At 34.9% G+C, this 17,273-nt stretch overlaps 1 protein-coding gene across 1 annotated transcript; it reads left to right on the top strand.

The window, feature by feature from the left end:
* The first annotated feature begins 396 nt into the window (after positions 1 to 396).
* Atg101 (autophagy-related protein 101) lies at positions 397 to 16,967 on the top strand. Its single transcript, XM_089244447.1, has 8 exons — positions 397 to 500; positions 5,006 to 5,133; positions 8,117 to 8,194; positions 9,168 to 9,251; positions 10,796 to 10,894; positions 12,282 to 12,396; positions 16,137 to 16,303; positions 16,631 to 16,967. The coding sequence occupies exons 2-8, from the start codon at positions 5,104 to 5,106 to the stop codon at positions 16,712 to 16,714; spliced, it is 657 nt and encodes a 218-aa protein (XP_089100573.1). The 5' UTR covers positions 397 to 500; positions 5,006 to 5,103; the 3' UTR covers positions 16,715 to 16,967.
* The last annotated feature ends 306 nt before the right edge of the window (positions 16,968 to 17,273 follow it).

Below are 17,273 nucleotides of genomic sequence, written 5' to 3' on the forward strand. Positions count from 1 at the left end.
TGGCATGCAATTCTTAAGCCCCTAGTGTTTTCCACTGGAGAGAATAACTTCACGTCATCAGCGAATTGCATTAGAGAGATGGGTGACACAGCCTGAGTAATATCGTTATATACATTAGATCAGTTGACTCCACCTTTGACGTTGGGAGGCAATGCTCCCCCCCCCCTATCTCCGCCCATGCTTCCAAGTCTATCTCCGCCTATGTGCTGATGTAATACTTGAATACTTGAATGACCCCTATTTAAAAATGTCCCGTGTTTAGAATCCCAAAGCCCTTATTTTTTAAGAAAATATGGTCAGCTTGAGTAGTTATCACTTTGATTATTTATTCTCTTGTTGTCTTGGAGAAGTAATAGTAAATTCCCCTCCCCCCCCCCATGATTAAATGAAAATATGTTTAGACCGTACTGACGTCTACTATAAAAAAACAACAACTACAATAGCAGCATTTGCTTGTTTGTGTGCGTAGGGAAAAGCAGCTGGAACTTAGAAAAAGAAATGTATGTTTACCTATTTATTTTTCTCCTCTTTTCCTTTTTATTGAAATTTCTTGTGAAAATTATTTCTCCACTCAAATGCCCGCGTGAAATGCGCACTTTGAGAAGTAAACAGCCCCAATTTCCACTGTCCTCTTGCTAACATTCCTTTTTATTTTATCTGGACAACATTTACTAACGCTATGAGAAACAATAATCTCATGTATTTCCCTTACACGTGGTAGAATGTGTTTCCCTTTTAATTTCCCCGTTGAATTTTGAATCTCACAGTTGTCTCCACTGAATACTGAGCAAATGCAGATCGGGGGGGGGGGGCCGATTGCTCCTCCCAACAGCCCGAATAATGCGGGGTAAATTCATGTCCCGTAAAATACGGGATGATCCAGTGCACCTGTATAATAAGTCGCTTATGGGACACATCGGCCTAGAGCCGATGTGGAAGACATTTGAAGATGTCTGCCTCATTTGTGGCTGGAGATGTCTGTTTTTGCTCCATTCGCAGCTGAAGATGCTTATCTTGGCTTCATTCAAATCTGAAGACGTGCGTATCTCCTCTCTATTCACAGCTGAAGATAGCTGTTTCTGTTCAATTTGCAGCTGAAGATGCCTGCCTTCTCTCAGGTGTGAATCCAGAGTTGGGAGGTAGGAATGATCATCCCTCACAAGAGCTGAATAATATTTGTTTGTCCTCTAAAATGCAGGATGATCCAAAGAGCTTGCATAATTCGCCCCTCCTGACACATCGTCCTGGATCTGCGCTTGATACTGGGGCAGTTTACCAGTTTCTTTGAACTGTTGCCGGTACCTTTGCATCGTGAGGACCCAAGTTCAAACCTCACAGATATAGTGGTGATTGGCCGAAGTTGGTTTTCCGTGGTTCTACTTTCAAGGTGCAAATTCAAGCTGGTCCAATTTAGATAACGTCTCACAGAAAGCAATCTGGCCTACAACATTAAAAAAAAATCCAAGTATAATTTAAATAATAATCACAAGCAAAAAATAACCTACTAAATTGTTTGCTTTCTAAATTCAGAAGGCAGGTGGCAGCACCTTCTTGAAGAAAAAAAAAAGCAACATAACAAATATTCTTCAAAAACAAACTTAACAAAAAAAAAACTTAACTTAACTCACAAACTTAACTTAAACAAACTTTAAGTTTGTGAGCACACAACACACGCACTGCACATTCTAATATGTACCAATTCGTTAGAAGTCTCTCAAAAGAATGTTTATGAGTTGCATGTGCTATCATATGAATATTGTACTGAACATCTCATTGTGAGGATCCAGTTTCAAACTTGGGGGGAATAACTATATGTAGTAAAATCCCTTTTTCGGTGATGTGCTGGCAATTGTTCCTCTGGTGAGAAAAACGTGTGAATGCCTGACGAGAAGTCAACAAGAAATAGGGAAACAAAGTCATGCTTTCAGACGTTGTGCTTGCCAAAGAAAAAAAAATCGTAACACATCACCAAAAAGGGATATCACTATGGTTCTTAAAATAAAAAAAAACCGATAAGAAACAAATGACAAAAATAAAACAACATTCCCAGACTACTAAATACGGAATCAAGATTAAAAACATAATATCCTAGACTAGATACAGGATTGAAAATAGTTAAAACCTGAACTTTTTTTTTAAATAATACAACGGCCAGGGCACAAAATGCTTGGTTTGGTCAAAAACTGTCTGTGGGTTCAGTAAGAACATGATAGTGAGATTAAAACTACGAAATGTCTAGTATGCAAAAACCTAATAAAAATGGAAATGTGAATGTACAATCTGAGAGGAAACAAATCCAAAATGTGATATTCCAACAAGAAAAACTGAATGTAACATGCTGGGAAAACGGTATATGCGATGCACCATATAGACCTAAAACAAAATGCTAACAGGCTCAATTGATTTAAACATAGCACTAAAAAATTAAAACCCTTTTATTACTACAACCTCTAATCAAGCCTAGCTATCTCTAGGGTAACCTCACCTTCAGCAAGAAACAAACGTGCTGTTGCCTCACTTTTTCACAACTTTGAGGTGTGAATGCAAGCCGATCTCCCCCATTAAAAAGTCTCGCCACAGAGAGCAGCAGGTCTACAACGATACAATTATTCAATTATTGCACTTCACTCAGAGTTAGAGAAACAGATGGCAGCACTATACATAACAAGCATTATACTAAAACAAACTTCACATCAGGTTCACTACACAGAGGAAAGGACAAAATATGTGGTTTAGTAGTAGCAAGAAAGGAAATGGCAACCTAGAAACCAAAAGAAATAATAATAGTGACAGAGAAAAAAACAGCAACATAAGAAAATGGCAGACCATCACGACCAGCAAGGAAAGTGTCAAGAGGCTACAAAGGAAATCGGCAAAAAAAAAAGGAGATTGCTGTTCCATTTGGGCTGTGACGCACATTTGGTTGGTTAGCTTAAGTTGGTTTATCAACTTTGAGGCATGAATGTAGGCCAGTCTCTCTCCTTAGAGAGCAGGCAGACCTTCAAAACGATACTTACATAACATGAAAATTTGAGCATCAGTCAATTTTATTTCATAGCATGGAATACAGATAACTGGCACCAGGTATAACCTTGCTCCCCAGCAAGACCCAACCCACATAGGTAAAAGGGTTATATCCCGGAAGGAACAGAGCCTTGGTCACGTGTGGTCTGACCACGTGTGGATCATCCCGCCCCCAAGCGAAATGTTGAATATAATATTGCATTCAATAAATCCGTTGAAAATTACTTGTATATGAATATTAGTATATCTATATAATCCGCCATAAATCCACCTCTGTCCTGAGAGCGAGAGGGCTAGGTCACTGAGTGACCAAACAAGTGACCTAGAGAGTCTGTGGGCACGTGAGTGAGAAAAAGCGTGACCTAGAGCTTGTGCATGGCCAGAAGGGTAACTTATATATAGAGCATGTGTAAGATGTGAATGACCAAAGGAGTGACATAGAAAGCGAGGAAGCAGGTTAATCAAAAGAGTGACCTAAGCCCTGTTCACATGTGCAATAAAACATCCCGGGAAGTTCCCGGTAATGAGGATTTTCGCTACAAACCATTCACATGATGTTTAGTTCATGCTGGTAATCGCCCTCTTCTTTCTAGAAGTCGTCACTGGCTACGTAGGTTGAACGGAAGTGATTGATTCAAGATAGCTGACGATGGAGCTTATAGTAGTTTTCGTGGCGCAAAAGATTATGGGAGAGAAGGTCGGTGTCGACCTCCAATCCACCCTAAGAAAGATGGGCTTTTATTGATGAGCTTCTCTCCCACCTTTTTCTTCCCTACAAGGGAAAAAAATTTGTCATGCTGGTAATTATCACCAAAGCGGCCCCTAATCTTACACATGTGAACGGGGCTCTAGAGTACATACTGGCATGTGGATGATCAAAAGAGTGATCTAGAACATGAGCAAGCGATCAAACGTGAGAATGATCAAAAGAGTGGCCTGGAGTCAGAGGTGGATCTAGAGCTCGCTTTCAAATTGTTGTGGATAGGGTGACTATATGTCCCTCATTTTGTCCTGTAACTGACCGGGACAGTCCCGGTTTTCTTTTTTTTTTCTTCGTCCTGACCTTTTTGAAAAAAATGCCCCAGTTTTCTTCAGTTTTTTTAGTCAGAAGTTTTCTTGATTTTAATCAAGAACATTGATACAAATAATTTTCAACAGATTTATTGAATTTAATATTATCATATTCACATTCCACTTGGGGGGGGGGGGGCAAAAAGTTTGGTTAAACCTTAGCTTCAGAATGTACAAAAAACTTTCGACTGGAAAAAAGAAAGATAACATTAGAAGTTGTTGTCCCGATAACTATGAACAAATTTTTTCCCATGTTATGATATTGGACCCTTCTTTGCAGAAGTGATAACAATACCCATAGTCATAAAGGTATTGGAAGTATTGGAGGAGGCTCAACCCTAATATTTCCATAGGTTACGATGGAGATTCTAGCAAATGTTAGTGGGGCTCAGGCATATGGACTGGATACAAGTCTATGGCTGTGGCAATACCTGAATGATAACATCTGTGATTTTGATAAGCAGCATCGAGTATATAAGGGGTCATTCAAGTATTACGTCATCATCGATGGGAAGGGGCTTCCGATTTGCTGACTTTTGATGACAAGGGGGGGAGGGGGGTTTGGATAATGTTTAAGTCATCGACCACCATTCATCATCGACCATTACATCATCGAGAGGGGCAGAGCTGATGACGGAATTTTGCTGACAAGAGGGGGGGGGGGGTTAAAAATGGCGAAAAATTTGCTTACGTAATACTTGAAAGTCCCCTAAGTTTTAATGTAAGAAGGTCAATTTTACCGTCATTTTTTGAAGGCATCCATGTACTTACAGTTATAAATATTCTTTTACATTAATATTCAGTATCAACGTGAGTTGATTTTGACTTATTTTATTTCCTTCATGTATATTCTATATTTGATTTTATATTTAATTCTTCTCTTTCCCCCCCCCCCCCCCCCACCCCCCAGCTTTGAGCCAGTTTTAGGTTTGAAACGCATTTGAATGTGCTTCCATGCTATTCCTTTTTATGATGAATTATCGGGATTGCTGATCTAAATAGCGAAGGATGAATGCAAGAAGCCATGTTTTTGAAGTGGTATGAATCTTTTTTTTTTCCTTTTTTAAAATTTAATAGGGAAATGCAGGATGATTATAAAGTTCTCGTACTCTGAGTAGTTTTTCTCAAAAACTGCTTATCCCAATTTTTAGGATATAAGACCACAGGAGAGAGATGTATGTAATAAAAAATAGCTAAATGTTTGAACACCAGGTGAAAAAGTGGCACTTTTTTATTAGGTTTTTCTTTTCCCCAGGTATATGGCGTATATACAAATTTTTAATGGAATACATCCTCCAGAACAAGCGCTATATAGGTTGTAGTAGTGTCAGTATACTGACGGGTGCTACATTCGTCTGAGTAGCCCCCAAAGCAGAATGTTTTGCATTGTTCTGCAATGAGCCCTTGGTTGACTGGAAATGTTCTGCACTAAAAATCCCCATAATAGTGTTTTCTATGCTTCCCTTAAAATCTTTCCAGATTGTTCTGCAGTAGTACTGATTATTCTGCGACGTACATCACAGATTTTGGTACATTCTGCTTTGGGATAAGTATTGTGAGTATACTGAAACTACTCAGACCTATATAATGTCCATTCTGGTAGATGTATTCCATTGGAACTTGGTATATACATGATATGGACCATGGGAATATGTATAAAATGCAATAAAAAACACCACTGTTTCACCTGGTGATCGAAAATTAAACTATTTTATTTTATGAATCTCTCTCTCTCATGGTCTCTTTAAGATATCCTAAAAATTGGCTGTGTTCGGATAAGCAGTTTTTGAGAAAAACTACTCAGAGCACAGGAACTTTAATTATAATCATATATAAGTGCCCATTATTGCTAATACTTTGCACTATAGACTAGCACGCATGTGTTTAAAGTTTATATATTTTTCTACAACTAGTTCCACTAGTTACAATTATTTAATAATTATAGTTAAATAATTAACTAATTAACTAACTGATCAACTGTTATAATTAATTTATTTATTCTGAACAGAAAAATCTAATTTTTAATGAATCAGCCAACATGAATTGGTTAGCTTCTGGAACTTAAGAACCACACACATCAATCGTTATTAGTTCCTGACGCTTATTAATAATTTTAATTCATTAATAATTAACTAATCATATATTATCATGTTTTAATATCAATTTTTTGAGAAATTAAATTTTAAAATTCAAAAAATTTAAAATTTTAATTGAGATTGAGTCAATGAAATCTCAATCTTTTTCGTCATTTTATGAACTGAACAGATTCCTTTATTTTGAGTCAATATTTATTCAGTTACATTGATATGGGGTGAACAGATTGGGTTCTTTAGAAACCAGGACAAAACATGGAATCCATTAATAGAAACCAGGACATTTTCAAAATTCTAATTTGATGGTCATTACAGTGTAAAATTCCAAACTTCAATGTAATACGAAAATACAGCCGAATCCTGTTTTAACGAATACCGTTATAGCAAAAATCGTTTAAACGAACACTTTTCCAATCACCCCAGATAAGTTTATATAGGGATAATGCAAGAACCTGGAATTCCTTTATAATGAAATTTTGTTATAACGGAGTGATTTCTCCAGTCTCTTGAAGTTTGTTGTAACAGGATTCGACTGTATTATCACACTACTTCTACACAAAGGTGCCAAAACGAGTGAAACATCAGGACATATGGTTGTCAGACCTTCTGTGTCATTTTCATGTCTAGGTCTAGTTTAGTAAGCCAATTTTTGAAAATGTTTCTTGTGATCTGCAAATTTTTAGAATGGGTGTATGCAACAGGATAATTTTTTTACATTACTCAAACACAGAGGCATTTTGCTTTTGCAAATTAAAAGGAGCTGAAGGCTTTCCCGATTTATTTTGTAAACACATAAAAGCAACATTAAACGATTATTCTTTTTGATTTCATTAATATTTTCTTTTTTTCCCAACAGTAGTCCTATTTGACATAGCACTGCAAAACAAAGCCAACTTCATTACAATTGAAAATGTTTTCCATACATATGTTTTTTAAAAATTAGAGCTAAAGTTTCACAAAACGATTCACAATAAACGTGATTCTCTGTGCAATGTCTTGAACATTGAAATTGTTCCTTTGCAGTCATCTGTAGTCATCCTTTTGAAGCAAAAAAATTTTCACAGTTTTCTATATCTTTGATTTCTCTGCTTTTTGCAGAAAAAAATGCCCATATTTTTATGATAGAAATATGGTCAGCCAAGGTATTTATAATATAGCGTATATTAATATTTTTCTACAGGAACGCCTTTTGGGGGGCCGAATTAAACCCCCTGGTGGTCCGGAGGTTGTATATCCCTGTTCCATGGCAGTGAGCAGTGACAAACTTTTTCAGAAGTGGACCAAAAAAAAAAATTAAAATTTTGGTAGGCCAATGTAATTTATTATAAAACTTGATCAAGGCTTAAAATAAAATTCAACTGAGAAAAAGGTTTCTAATTAATTTCTATTTAAATTCTCACAGTTATATTTCGCGTACGCATAAAATAGAACACCCCCTGAAATGAGCTATTTTAAAACACTAAAATTGCAAAATTTTATACCTCTATTTTAAACTCTGTGGCAGGCTAAATAGAACCTCTATGTAGGCCGTAGTTTGCCTATCACTAGCATATACAATCAAAAATATATGTAAAAAATGTGATTGTTAAATTGTATTTTTAATGATTCGGTCGAATCCTGTTTTAATGAACTCCAAGTGACCGGAGAAATCACTTTGTATTAATGAAATTTCGTTATAAAGGAATTCCAGATTTTTACATTGTTCCTACGTAAACTTATCTGGGGAATTATAAAAGTTTTCGTTAAAACAAGATTTTTTTTTTGCTATAATGGTATTCGTTAAAGCAGGAATCAACTGTATTTCTATTAGAGCACAGTTTTCACCCTATTGAAAGGTATGAGACCCCTTAAAAAGTTGTGATTGTCTATGACAGAGGAATTGTTTGGTGTGTGACTTTTGTTCTCATTGATCTTATTAAATATTTCAGTCGGTCGAAGGTAGACAAGTTCAGGAGACTGTTGCTTCAATTTTTCACACATTGCTTTTCCACAGAACTCTTGGGAAGGTAATTGTTTCTCTTTTTTTTTTTAATTAATGCATTTATACAGTAATACCTTTGCTAACAAATGCCTAGATTTTATTCACTGTTTTTGAGCTTTGGGTAGCGAATATAGATTTGACTAACAAATGCGTCATTTGATTAAAAACATTTCAACATAGCACAGTCCATTGTGAGCTAAATTTTCTCACCAATCATAACAAGAATTGCTGTCACTTGATCCTGATTAATCCTTTTAGTGGCATTCACGAGATATCTTGGGGCCTTAAAACCCTCTCATATCGGAAATCCCAAAATATCTTGGGTTCTTAAAACTCTCCCATATCGGCAACCCAAGCCCAGATACAGTTGTAAGTTTTCTTCTCCTGAAAACATGTTTCCTCCCCCATCCTATCAATCAACTGCCAGTGGGCAGAGTCAGCTTCTGTTCAGTCTGATAACAGAAGGGAAGAGACAGTATCTTTCCCTTCCCTTTGAGGTTGTACACGATTATGCTTACAGCATAAATAACAGAAAATTATAGTTTTTCAGTCCCTGTTTTATTATTATTATTCTTTTGTATTTGGGGGGGGGGAGCATTTAACAGCTGACAAGGTCGGGAAAAAATATTCTTTTTGGGGCTTAACCCCCCCCCCCCCAATAGATGACAATTTCGGGAAGTTTTGTGATTTTGACTGTGGCAGTTATAATGCGGATCAGGAAATTTTCAAAAACCACTTAAAGGGTTAAGTTTTGTTCTCAGTCACTTCAGATGTATCTTTATTTGTCATTCAGAAAGCTATTGAGCCATTTCATGCAAAATAAAAAAACTAAGCTGAGAAAAAAGGAGCCCTGATTTCAATGGTGTCATTTGACATGGAAATGCTTATTTTTGTTTCATCGTTTTATTTTCTGCTGTATCAAATGTGCTAATTCGAAATTTATATTACCTAATTTTTATGTCACAAAATACTCAAATCTTTCACTTATATCTTTTCAGTTCCATTACAAACAGGAAGAGAGTTATTCCGTAGGAACAGTTGGATTTCAAGATGTCTCTTGTGACTTTGTTGACTTTACATATGTAAGTGAGAAGTAGCATCTACGGTAGAGCGTTTTTAATCTCAAACTCTCTCTATTAACCAATACCAGTTTCTTTAATATTGTGGAAATTACCTACCATAGTCTGAAATCTCCTATTAATGAAAATTAAATGCTATCAATCAATAACAATGATTATAAAGAATTTCTTGGTGTGAGTAGCATTACTTAACAGAAATTTTGTTGCTATAAAACTTTATTATTCAGCTGCAAACGGTATTATTCATTGCTATTAGTTGCATTCCATAGAATAATTCTTGTTTAATCAAAATTAAGTTTTTAAGTCTGTCTGCAAGTCCTGTTTCTTTCCACACTAACCCTTTCTGGTTTGCAGTTCATGTGTTGAGAAATGCTGGTCTATGAGTCTATTTAACATACATTCAATTATAATTAGTATGGGTTAGTGGCTCCCAAATTTATTGCCAAAAATTATTACTTTACAAATATATCATTGTTACGTAGAACATTCCAGGATGCTATGAAGGACACTGGGTTGAGGATTGCTTGTTGGCCGAGGTACGTGTATGGTTTAGTAGTAATACAGATAACTGGTGATCAGTACAACTGATTACTAGTACAGGTAGCAGAATAATAATGAGCGGTTTAGTAGTACAGATAACCCCCATCTTTTGCTGCTGTGGGGGGTCAAGTGGTCATAGCGACAGACTCGCATTGTAAGGACCCGAGTGCGAATCCCACCGTTGCCATAGTGGTGATCGGCTGAAGTTGGTTTTATGTGGTTCCCAACTTTGAGGTGCAAATGCAAGCTGATCTCCCCATTAAAAAGTCTTACCACATAGAGCAACAGGCCTACAAACAGTACAAATATTCAATTGTTACACTTCACTCATAGTTAGCAAAATTAATGGCAGCACTACACAAAACAAACTTTGTTAGATTCATAACATTTACACGCACATTCCGACATGTACCAATTCGTTAGAAATTCTATAGAGGAATGTGTACGAGGTGCATGTATGGCTAAGTAGTAGTACAGGTAACCCTGTACTTTTAAATTGATACTTTTAAATTGTACTTTAAATGTTAGTGTGTCTTGCATAATCAAGATTTTATGGCATTGTTTAAATTTCAATAAGTTGTCTACCTTCAGAGAAAGTGTAGTTGAGCTTCTACATAATGAAGTCTGATCGTCATCAAAAAATATTTGGCAGAGTTCATCATATGGGGAACGGGGCGGGGGGGGGGGGTCCCAAATTCTCCTCTATTTATAATTTAACAAAGTGAAACTGGATGAAAAAATTCACTGGTTATGGATTATTCTTTACACATTTGAGAATTCACAGACAAAATTCACTTTCACACATTGTTGAAAAAAAAAATTGCTTCTTGCAAAGAAAGTTTGAAATTTCTAAGGCAATTAAAATGGTGAAACAAAAGAAAAGGTGTTGACTAGAGAGACTACTAAATGTCCATTTTTATAAATATCAAATTTTTGTCTTAATCTTTTACTTTATTATCAAGTCTATTTTTTCAATTCATCACCTATTCATTCTTCATTGTTTTCAGGTCAGAGTTTCATCAGATGAGTTGGCGCACAATGTGAGTCGTGAAATCAATTCATTTTGTGATGCTCTTCGAAGCAAAGATGGACCCTACAGTGGGAAGGTATGCATCACACGCTTATGTTAGATTGTTGAAAAATCAAAATTATTTCTTTATTAAATCTACATCTCTGATGATCAATATGTGTTGTCAGAAAAGTATTTTATTAAAAATGGCACAGTTGGTTATTTTATTTTGTGTGAAATCTGGAGAGATTTTCATTTTTCGGTTAGTGTTATGAATATTTTTTTTATGGATAAGTACAGTCAACGGATCTTATCTAGCTTTTATCATCTTTGCCATTTGTAGAGTAAATTATTTATAAAAGTTTCATAGTGATACCGTTGCTGGAAATCAGATGACCAATGTTACACACCACAGTGCAAAACCTCTAGAGCTTCTCTTATTTCGCTGCTTGTTTGAGAATGTTATTCTACTATATCTACTTCTTCTAGTTCTTCAATTTCATTGATGTCATTTTTTGACTTTCCCTTTCACAAATGTTTTCATTTGTTTAATCTCTCTACAATGTCTACAATTTCATTTATATCTATCCCAACTCCTGAAACATGCTTGTTATCATGTAGGATGGATGAATATTTAAGTGTTCATCTTGTACACTTTCGTTCGAGAACCCTCTATGTTTGAAACAGTTTTTTAGCCTGGTTTCTGTTACTAGGTTTCATGACAGGATGTTGAGATGCACAGTCTTTAATAAATCTGTTTTTTTTTACTAGATTATTCGCTGTACATGGCTTATCTGCCATAATTTCGAAAACTCTGTCATGCATTTCTTTTCGACAATTAGCCTTTCAAGTTCCTTATGATCCCTTGATCATAGGTTGTATCAGTGAAGTAGTGTTGGCAAGTAAAAAAATAACTAATATTTTTGGACAAAAGTTTAATGTATGTGCAGTGAAATTGTACACTATAAGTGCTATTTTGCAGTTTAATGCATTGTCCTATTTCAATAGCTACTCATTAAAAACAAATGATGTCATCGAGGCGTTTGAATAGTAATGGACTGGTAAACTTTTAACTCCTGTAAAAGAATGCGGATTCCTCGATTTTCCGATCACCAGAAGCTTTTCTTTGCTACCTAACATATTTGCACCCTCTTACTTTTTATATAGTCTGCAGGCTAATAAAAATGACTTATGGGAAAAAGTATGATTCCAGTTCAGCTTCAAAAAACACAAAAAAACCTGAGGGGAAAAAACAAAAGTTTGAGACAAAAGTCGATAACAAATCAAAATCCTGATAACAAAAAATGAGTTCCCTTCTGTTACAGTATTGGTCCTTTCCGTTCCTTGAAAAGTGATAACAATACCCAAATGATGACATTATCCATGATTTTAATAAGTGATGTAGACTAGTTTTCTGTTAATTTTGACTCAAAATATGACAAAGTCATTTGTGCTCATCATTATTCTTTTTTTCTTTTCTTTAGATTTCATTGGAGTTCTTCCAGAAGAAGAAGAATCGCTGGATTTTTGCTCCCGAGAGTAGTACATGGGAAGTTTGGACCCTGAAAGTGAATGTTATATCATTGCCAAATGAACATGGTAAAGACTTGAATTTTGAAGAATTATTTCATTCCTGCGTTATGTATACTCTGGAACTGGTTTGTCAGCTGAAGCTGCTTTTGTATTTTTGTTATTCTAACATATATTCTACAATATTCTAATGATTCTTATTTATAAACATAATTTTATTTCTTTAATGGACTTCATCGAGAATGTTTTCTAATGTCAGATCAGTCTGACTTCAGAAAAATGCACATGATCCCATCTTCTATTGTCGAAATCACAGTTTCTCATTTATTTTTTTTGGCATGGAGGAAAAGAATGAGGCTTTTAATAAATTATGAGCTGGTTGAAATAGAAAGTTCCCTCAAATACAGGGTCAGTGAGAAATAAGTTCCCACTTTAAAAAGCTCTGGAGTTCATTCTATTGTTCCAAATGAGACAAAATTTGAACTACAGATACTTCAAATGGTGTGCTTGTAATTTATCAAATAATAATAATAAAAAAGTGCCAAAGTTCATTGATGGGGGTTGCTGGAGCACACATATACATATTGAATATGCTTACACTTATAAATGTCCAATATATGCAACACTAAACCTGCTCAATACCCGATTTGTTTTGAACATTGGGCTCTAATCGCCATATTTTGCACAGCTGAACGTAGTGTTTGCAGAAATATCCAGAACATGGCATAGAAAGAAAGAGAGAATGTTGTTCAAAATGAAGAGGACATATTGAGCAGTTTTTTTTCTAAATATTAAACATGTAAACACATTCACAGTATTTATATGTGTTTTCAACACCCCCCCCCCCCCATAGATGGATTTTTGTACTATTTTTTTAAATTTGATAAATGACAAGCGTATCATTTGAACTATAATTCAATTTGTCTTATTTGGAGCAGTAGAACACACTCCACAGCTTTCTAAAGTGTGAAACTTATTTCTCGCTGACCCTGTGTATATTGTCCATGCCCTCCCCCAAAATCTTTGAGCAGAGCTCCTAGGTTGGGATCTTTGGTGGGCCTCCCAAGCCAGACTTTTCACAGGGCCTTTTATAGTGAATTATATCATGAAAAAAAAAATTGTCCTGTCCCAAGGGCTAGAGCCCTGTCAGTCCCCTCCCCTTGTGGAGGGCCATCAATTATCTAATTTTATTTCATAATATATTATCTTGTTAAATTAATCACTGCCAGTGTTTTTTAAATTCTACAACAGCGGTTCTCAACCTCTGCTCTGTGTATCCCTAGGGGCTCCGTGTGCACTTCCCAGAGGCACCACGGCCGCTCAGAGAAAATAAATCTAAATTTGGTAAATAAAAAAAAACAGAGGCCTACATGACTCCACCTTAGAAATTATACACAAAAAGGCGCTCCCTGAGTCAAAAATATTTTAAATATTCTAAAGCCATCATATTTTTGTTTAACAACTGTTTTGAATGGTGATTACTTTTATTTTTTTTAAATCAGATTTTTGTGTGACTGAATAGTTATTGGGGGGGGGGCAGCTTAAAATTTGCCGAGCCAACCTTGGGGCTTGGACGATCGGGGATCGTTTTATTTTTGTTTTCTTCCTTTTTTATCGTTTATTCTCATTATTACTGTTTTGTAAGATGGCAACAGTTGCGTTCAAAACATCGTGGTAACAAGTCGCACATGTATGTAGCTCGCATGCTTTATATTTGAAGAAATTAAATCTAATTCTAAAATGTCGTCTCATAATTCCGAACAAGCGACTGCGAAGCAAGCCCCAAAGAAATCAGCAGGTGCATATTGTCAAGCGCCAGGGCTTATTGTGAATGACTCATCATTTTCCTGCTTTCATTAGAGATCATTGTCTTCTCCTGCAAAATGTAACCAAAGATGAGGAATCATTGCTATCTGAATAAAACAAAAACTACTTTATCAAGCTCGTGCGACCTGGAAATTTCTTTTCGAAGTCCTTTTTGAACCCATCTCACCATGAAACACTTTAACCCTTTGCATTCCTATGTCTCAACATTTTGTACTCAACTTATTTTTAGTGATAATGAAAAGTCTGATAATGTCTAACATCTATTAAAAAAATCTTGCTAGAATACTTTTGAAAAAAAACATTTAGACTGCAAAAAGGTTAATTTCTGCCTGCTGTTGTTTCCAGTCCAACTGTTATTTTTTTCCCCCAAATTAAAATACAGTTGAATACACTTATTACATACAAGTTTGTAATCCCCGATTGTAACTGTTTGTAATTGTAATTAGTGTATTCCAATGGTGATTTCCTTGCCTGATTTTTGCTATTATTGACTATAGTCCAGTTCACCTACAACATACCCCCTTGGTGAACCGAGAAGTGTGTTATAAGTGAGGTCTTGAAATAAAGTTATACAGCAATTGTTATATATGCATAAAGTGCATTATTGAGATTGTTGTGGATAAAATAAGCTTATGCAGCACATAATTAAATTTAATATAGAATGAATATGTATTTTTTGGTTGATATGGCCTGAGGAACTTAAAAAAAATTATTAGAGTACATGATATGCATAAATATTTGCTTAATTTAATTGATTTGAATGACATTATTTGGGTTTATGCTAATAGTTTTCATTCAAAGTTGTCATCATATTTATAATTAACGTATAAAGAAGCAATTAATGTTCATAAATTCTGTCATGAATCAATGTGCTTTTGCTTATTTTTTCAACATGTAGAAATTTTATGCTTTTAAAACAGTGCAAATTTCTGCTTTACCCAATCAACAGTTCTTTTATCATTGCCATCTACCAAGTGATCCAAAAGTATCAGAAAAAGCAAACATTTTTGATGATTTGATAAGCATCTAAGATGCAGTTTCTGCAGAAATAGAGGGAAAGATTGTTTTTTTTTTTTAATAAGAAATTTCCTATAAAATACAAGTACATACAAACAGGTAGTGCTTTCTAGCCATCCGCCACAGGTGCAGATCCAGAGTAATGTGTTGGGAAGGGCAAATTAGAAAAGGGTGTGCAGTGAATATACGTCCCATATTTTAAGAGCGGAAAAATTATTTTCAATTGTATATTTCTAGCTCTTAGAAGCTCTATACATTCTGGATCCAGAGAAGGGAGTGGAACGCCCACTCACCCCCTATTCATTATAGAGCCATATGTAAATGTAATTATTTCGACTTTGGAATTTCTATTTTTATCATCAAAGAAATTTCCCATGACTTTCCGTGAAAGAATACAGCAAGATATTGTCCGAATAGAATGAATATTGCACCAACACTAAATAGCTTTTTTGGCTTCATTTTCCTAGGTTTTCCTTTGCAGTATGTCATATCTGAATCATTTTCTAGGTTAAGGGAGTGTTTTTGTATGTTATATCTATAGTGTTGTTTTAAGAGGGGTATGTAATAACAGAGGTAAAAATGCATGCAAGTGAATGGTCTAAAAATCGGGGATTACAAACTTGTATGTAATAAGTGTATTCAACTGTATTTTAATTGCTACCCTTTTTTCCCAAGACACCACAATCCTCTTCTATTTGTCACTAGAATTTGCAGTGCTATAACAGTGAAATAGATCTGAGCATGTCTCTCAAATAATTGAGGTTCTACTGTGCAAGTAATGGTTCAAAATTGTGCAAGAGATAATTTCATAATTGTAATTAGTGTGTGTTACCCAATTATTAAAAACTCAGCACTTTTGCATCATGCATTGTTTGTCAAGTATTTATTTCTTTGTTATGTTTATTACAATATTTTATTATATATTCCGAGTGTTTTAAAAATTATTTTTTTCTCTGTCTATTTAGAGAGGCAGATTTACAGAGAAAAAGTTGGTGATTTATTAGCAGAAAGGGTGTTTACTATTGTCAGTGCTATGAATCGCCAAGATTATGTGCCTAAAATGCCCAGTCGCTCTGAAGTTGATTTGATATTTGATACATCCTACCCTGACATCCAACCATATCTATTTAAGGTAAGGAAAAAAAATAGAATAATTAGACTTTTTTTTTTAGAAGCAGAAATATGTGTGTTTTTTTATATGCTTTTGTTGGTATCTATGATCACATTATAAAGTTCTGTTAACATGGTACTTTTTGTATTTAATCATTGTTGAAATGACAAAAACAAGTTTGCCATGTTTCATTTTTTTTCCCCTTTAAATTTTGCAAACTTGAACATGGTTTTCCCATTTTTACTTTACACCTCTTGCTATTGTTCTTATGAAGTCCATGTAAATATTTTTGTAAATACATTTAAATAGTCATGGCTGTTTATTTGATGTGTTTGTACTTTCCTTTAGATAACTTATGAAACTTCTGGTCCTACCAATCCATCAGTAGCTGCATCTGTAAGGAAGTTGATAAAGGATACCTTGACATTTTGAAAGTCCAACTTGAAAAACTTTTTTTTTCTCACAGAAAATACAGTTCGTATTCAAAGAACTTGTAATATAAATTTCATCTTCATGATGCAGATGTGTTATGCATCAGTATCTATGCTCTGTTTGTATGGGAAAGTTGTGTTTTTTTTTAATTGAAGAGCTGTAAGTGGTAGTAATTAGCTTCCAACTTGTGTACAGTATTTGTTGTATATAAATTAAATAACTTTTTTTGAAATAAAAAAGAATTAAAATTGTGTTCTCTGAGCTTATATTTTACACAAACCTTCATAACAAGTGTTGTAATAAATAATGCTTGAGGCTTGAATACATCAACAGAAAATTTGCTTCTAGAACTTCCTAACATTGATGAAAGCGAAAGTCCTTTGATAGCAGTAGTTCTTCACCTTGTTTTTCATCCTGCATCCCCAGTGCAAATTGATTTATCTTCTTGCATCCATTTGGATAACTAGTTGTCTATTTGTTAGAATTTTTTTGCAATTACATTTATAACAACTAATTAGTTGATAATTAAAGTCTTACCTTAAAATTTTTTTTTTTTCCT

Source organism: Pholcus phalangioides, unplaced genomic scaffold (assembly GCF_987345545.1).
Source record: "Pholcus phalangioides strain wild (caught in Gottingen) unplaced genomic scaffold, Ppha-v1.0 ptg000015l_1, whole genome shotgun sequence".
Lineage (NCBI taxonomy): Eukaryota > Metazoa > Arthropoda > Arachnida > Araneae > Pholcidae > Pholcus > Pholcus phalangioides.

What these genes read in the sequence shown, in the direction of transcription:
- Atg101 (XM_089244447.1), top strand. Translation starts at nt 5,104, where the DNA reads ATGAATGCAAGAAGCCATGTTTTTGAAGTG. An exon ending in ACTTTGTTGACTTTACATAT is followed by an intron (nt 9,252 to 10,795) that starts GTAAGTGAGAAG and finishes CATTGTTTTCAG; the next exon opens with GTCAGAGTTTCATCAGATGA. An exon ending in TCCAACCATATCTATTTAAG is followed by an intron (nt 16,304 to 16,630) that starts GTAAGGAAAAAA and finishes ACTTTCCTTTAG; the next exon opens with ATAACTTATGAAACTTCTGG.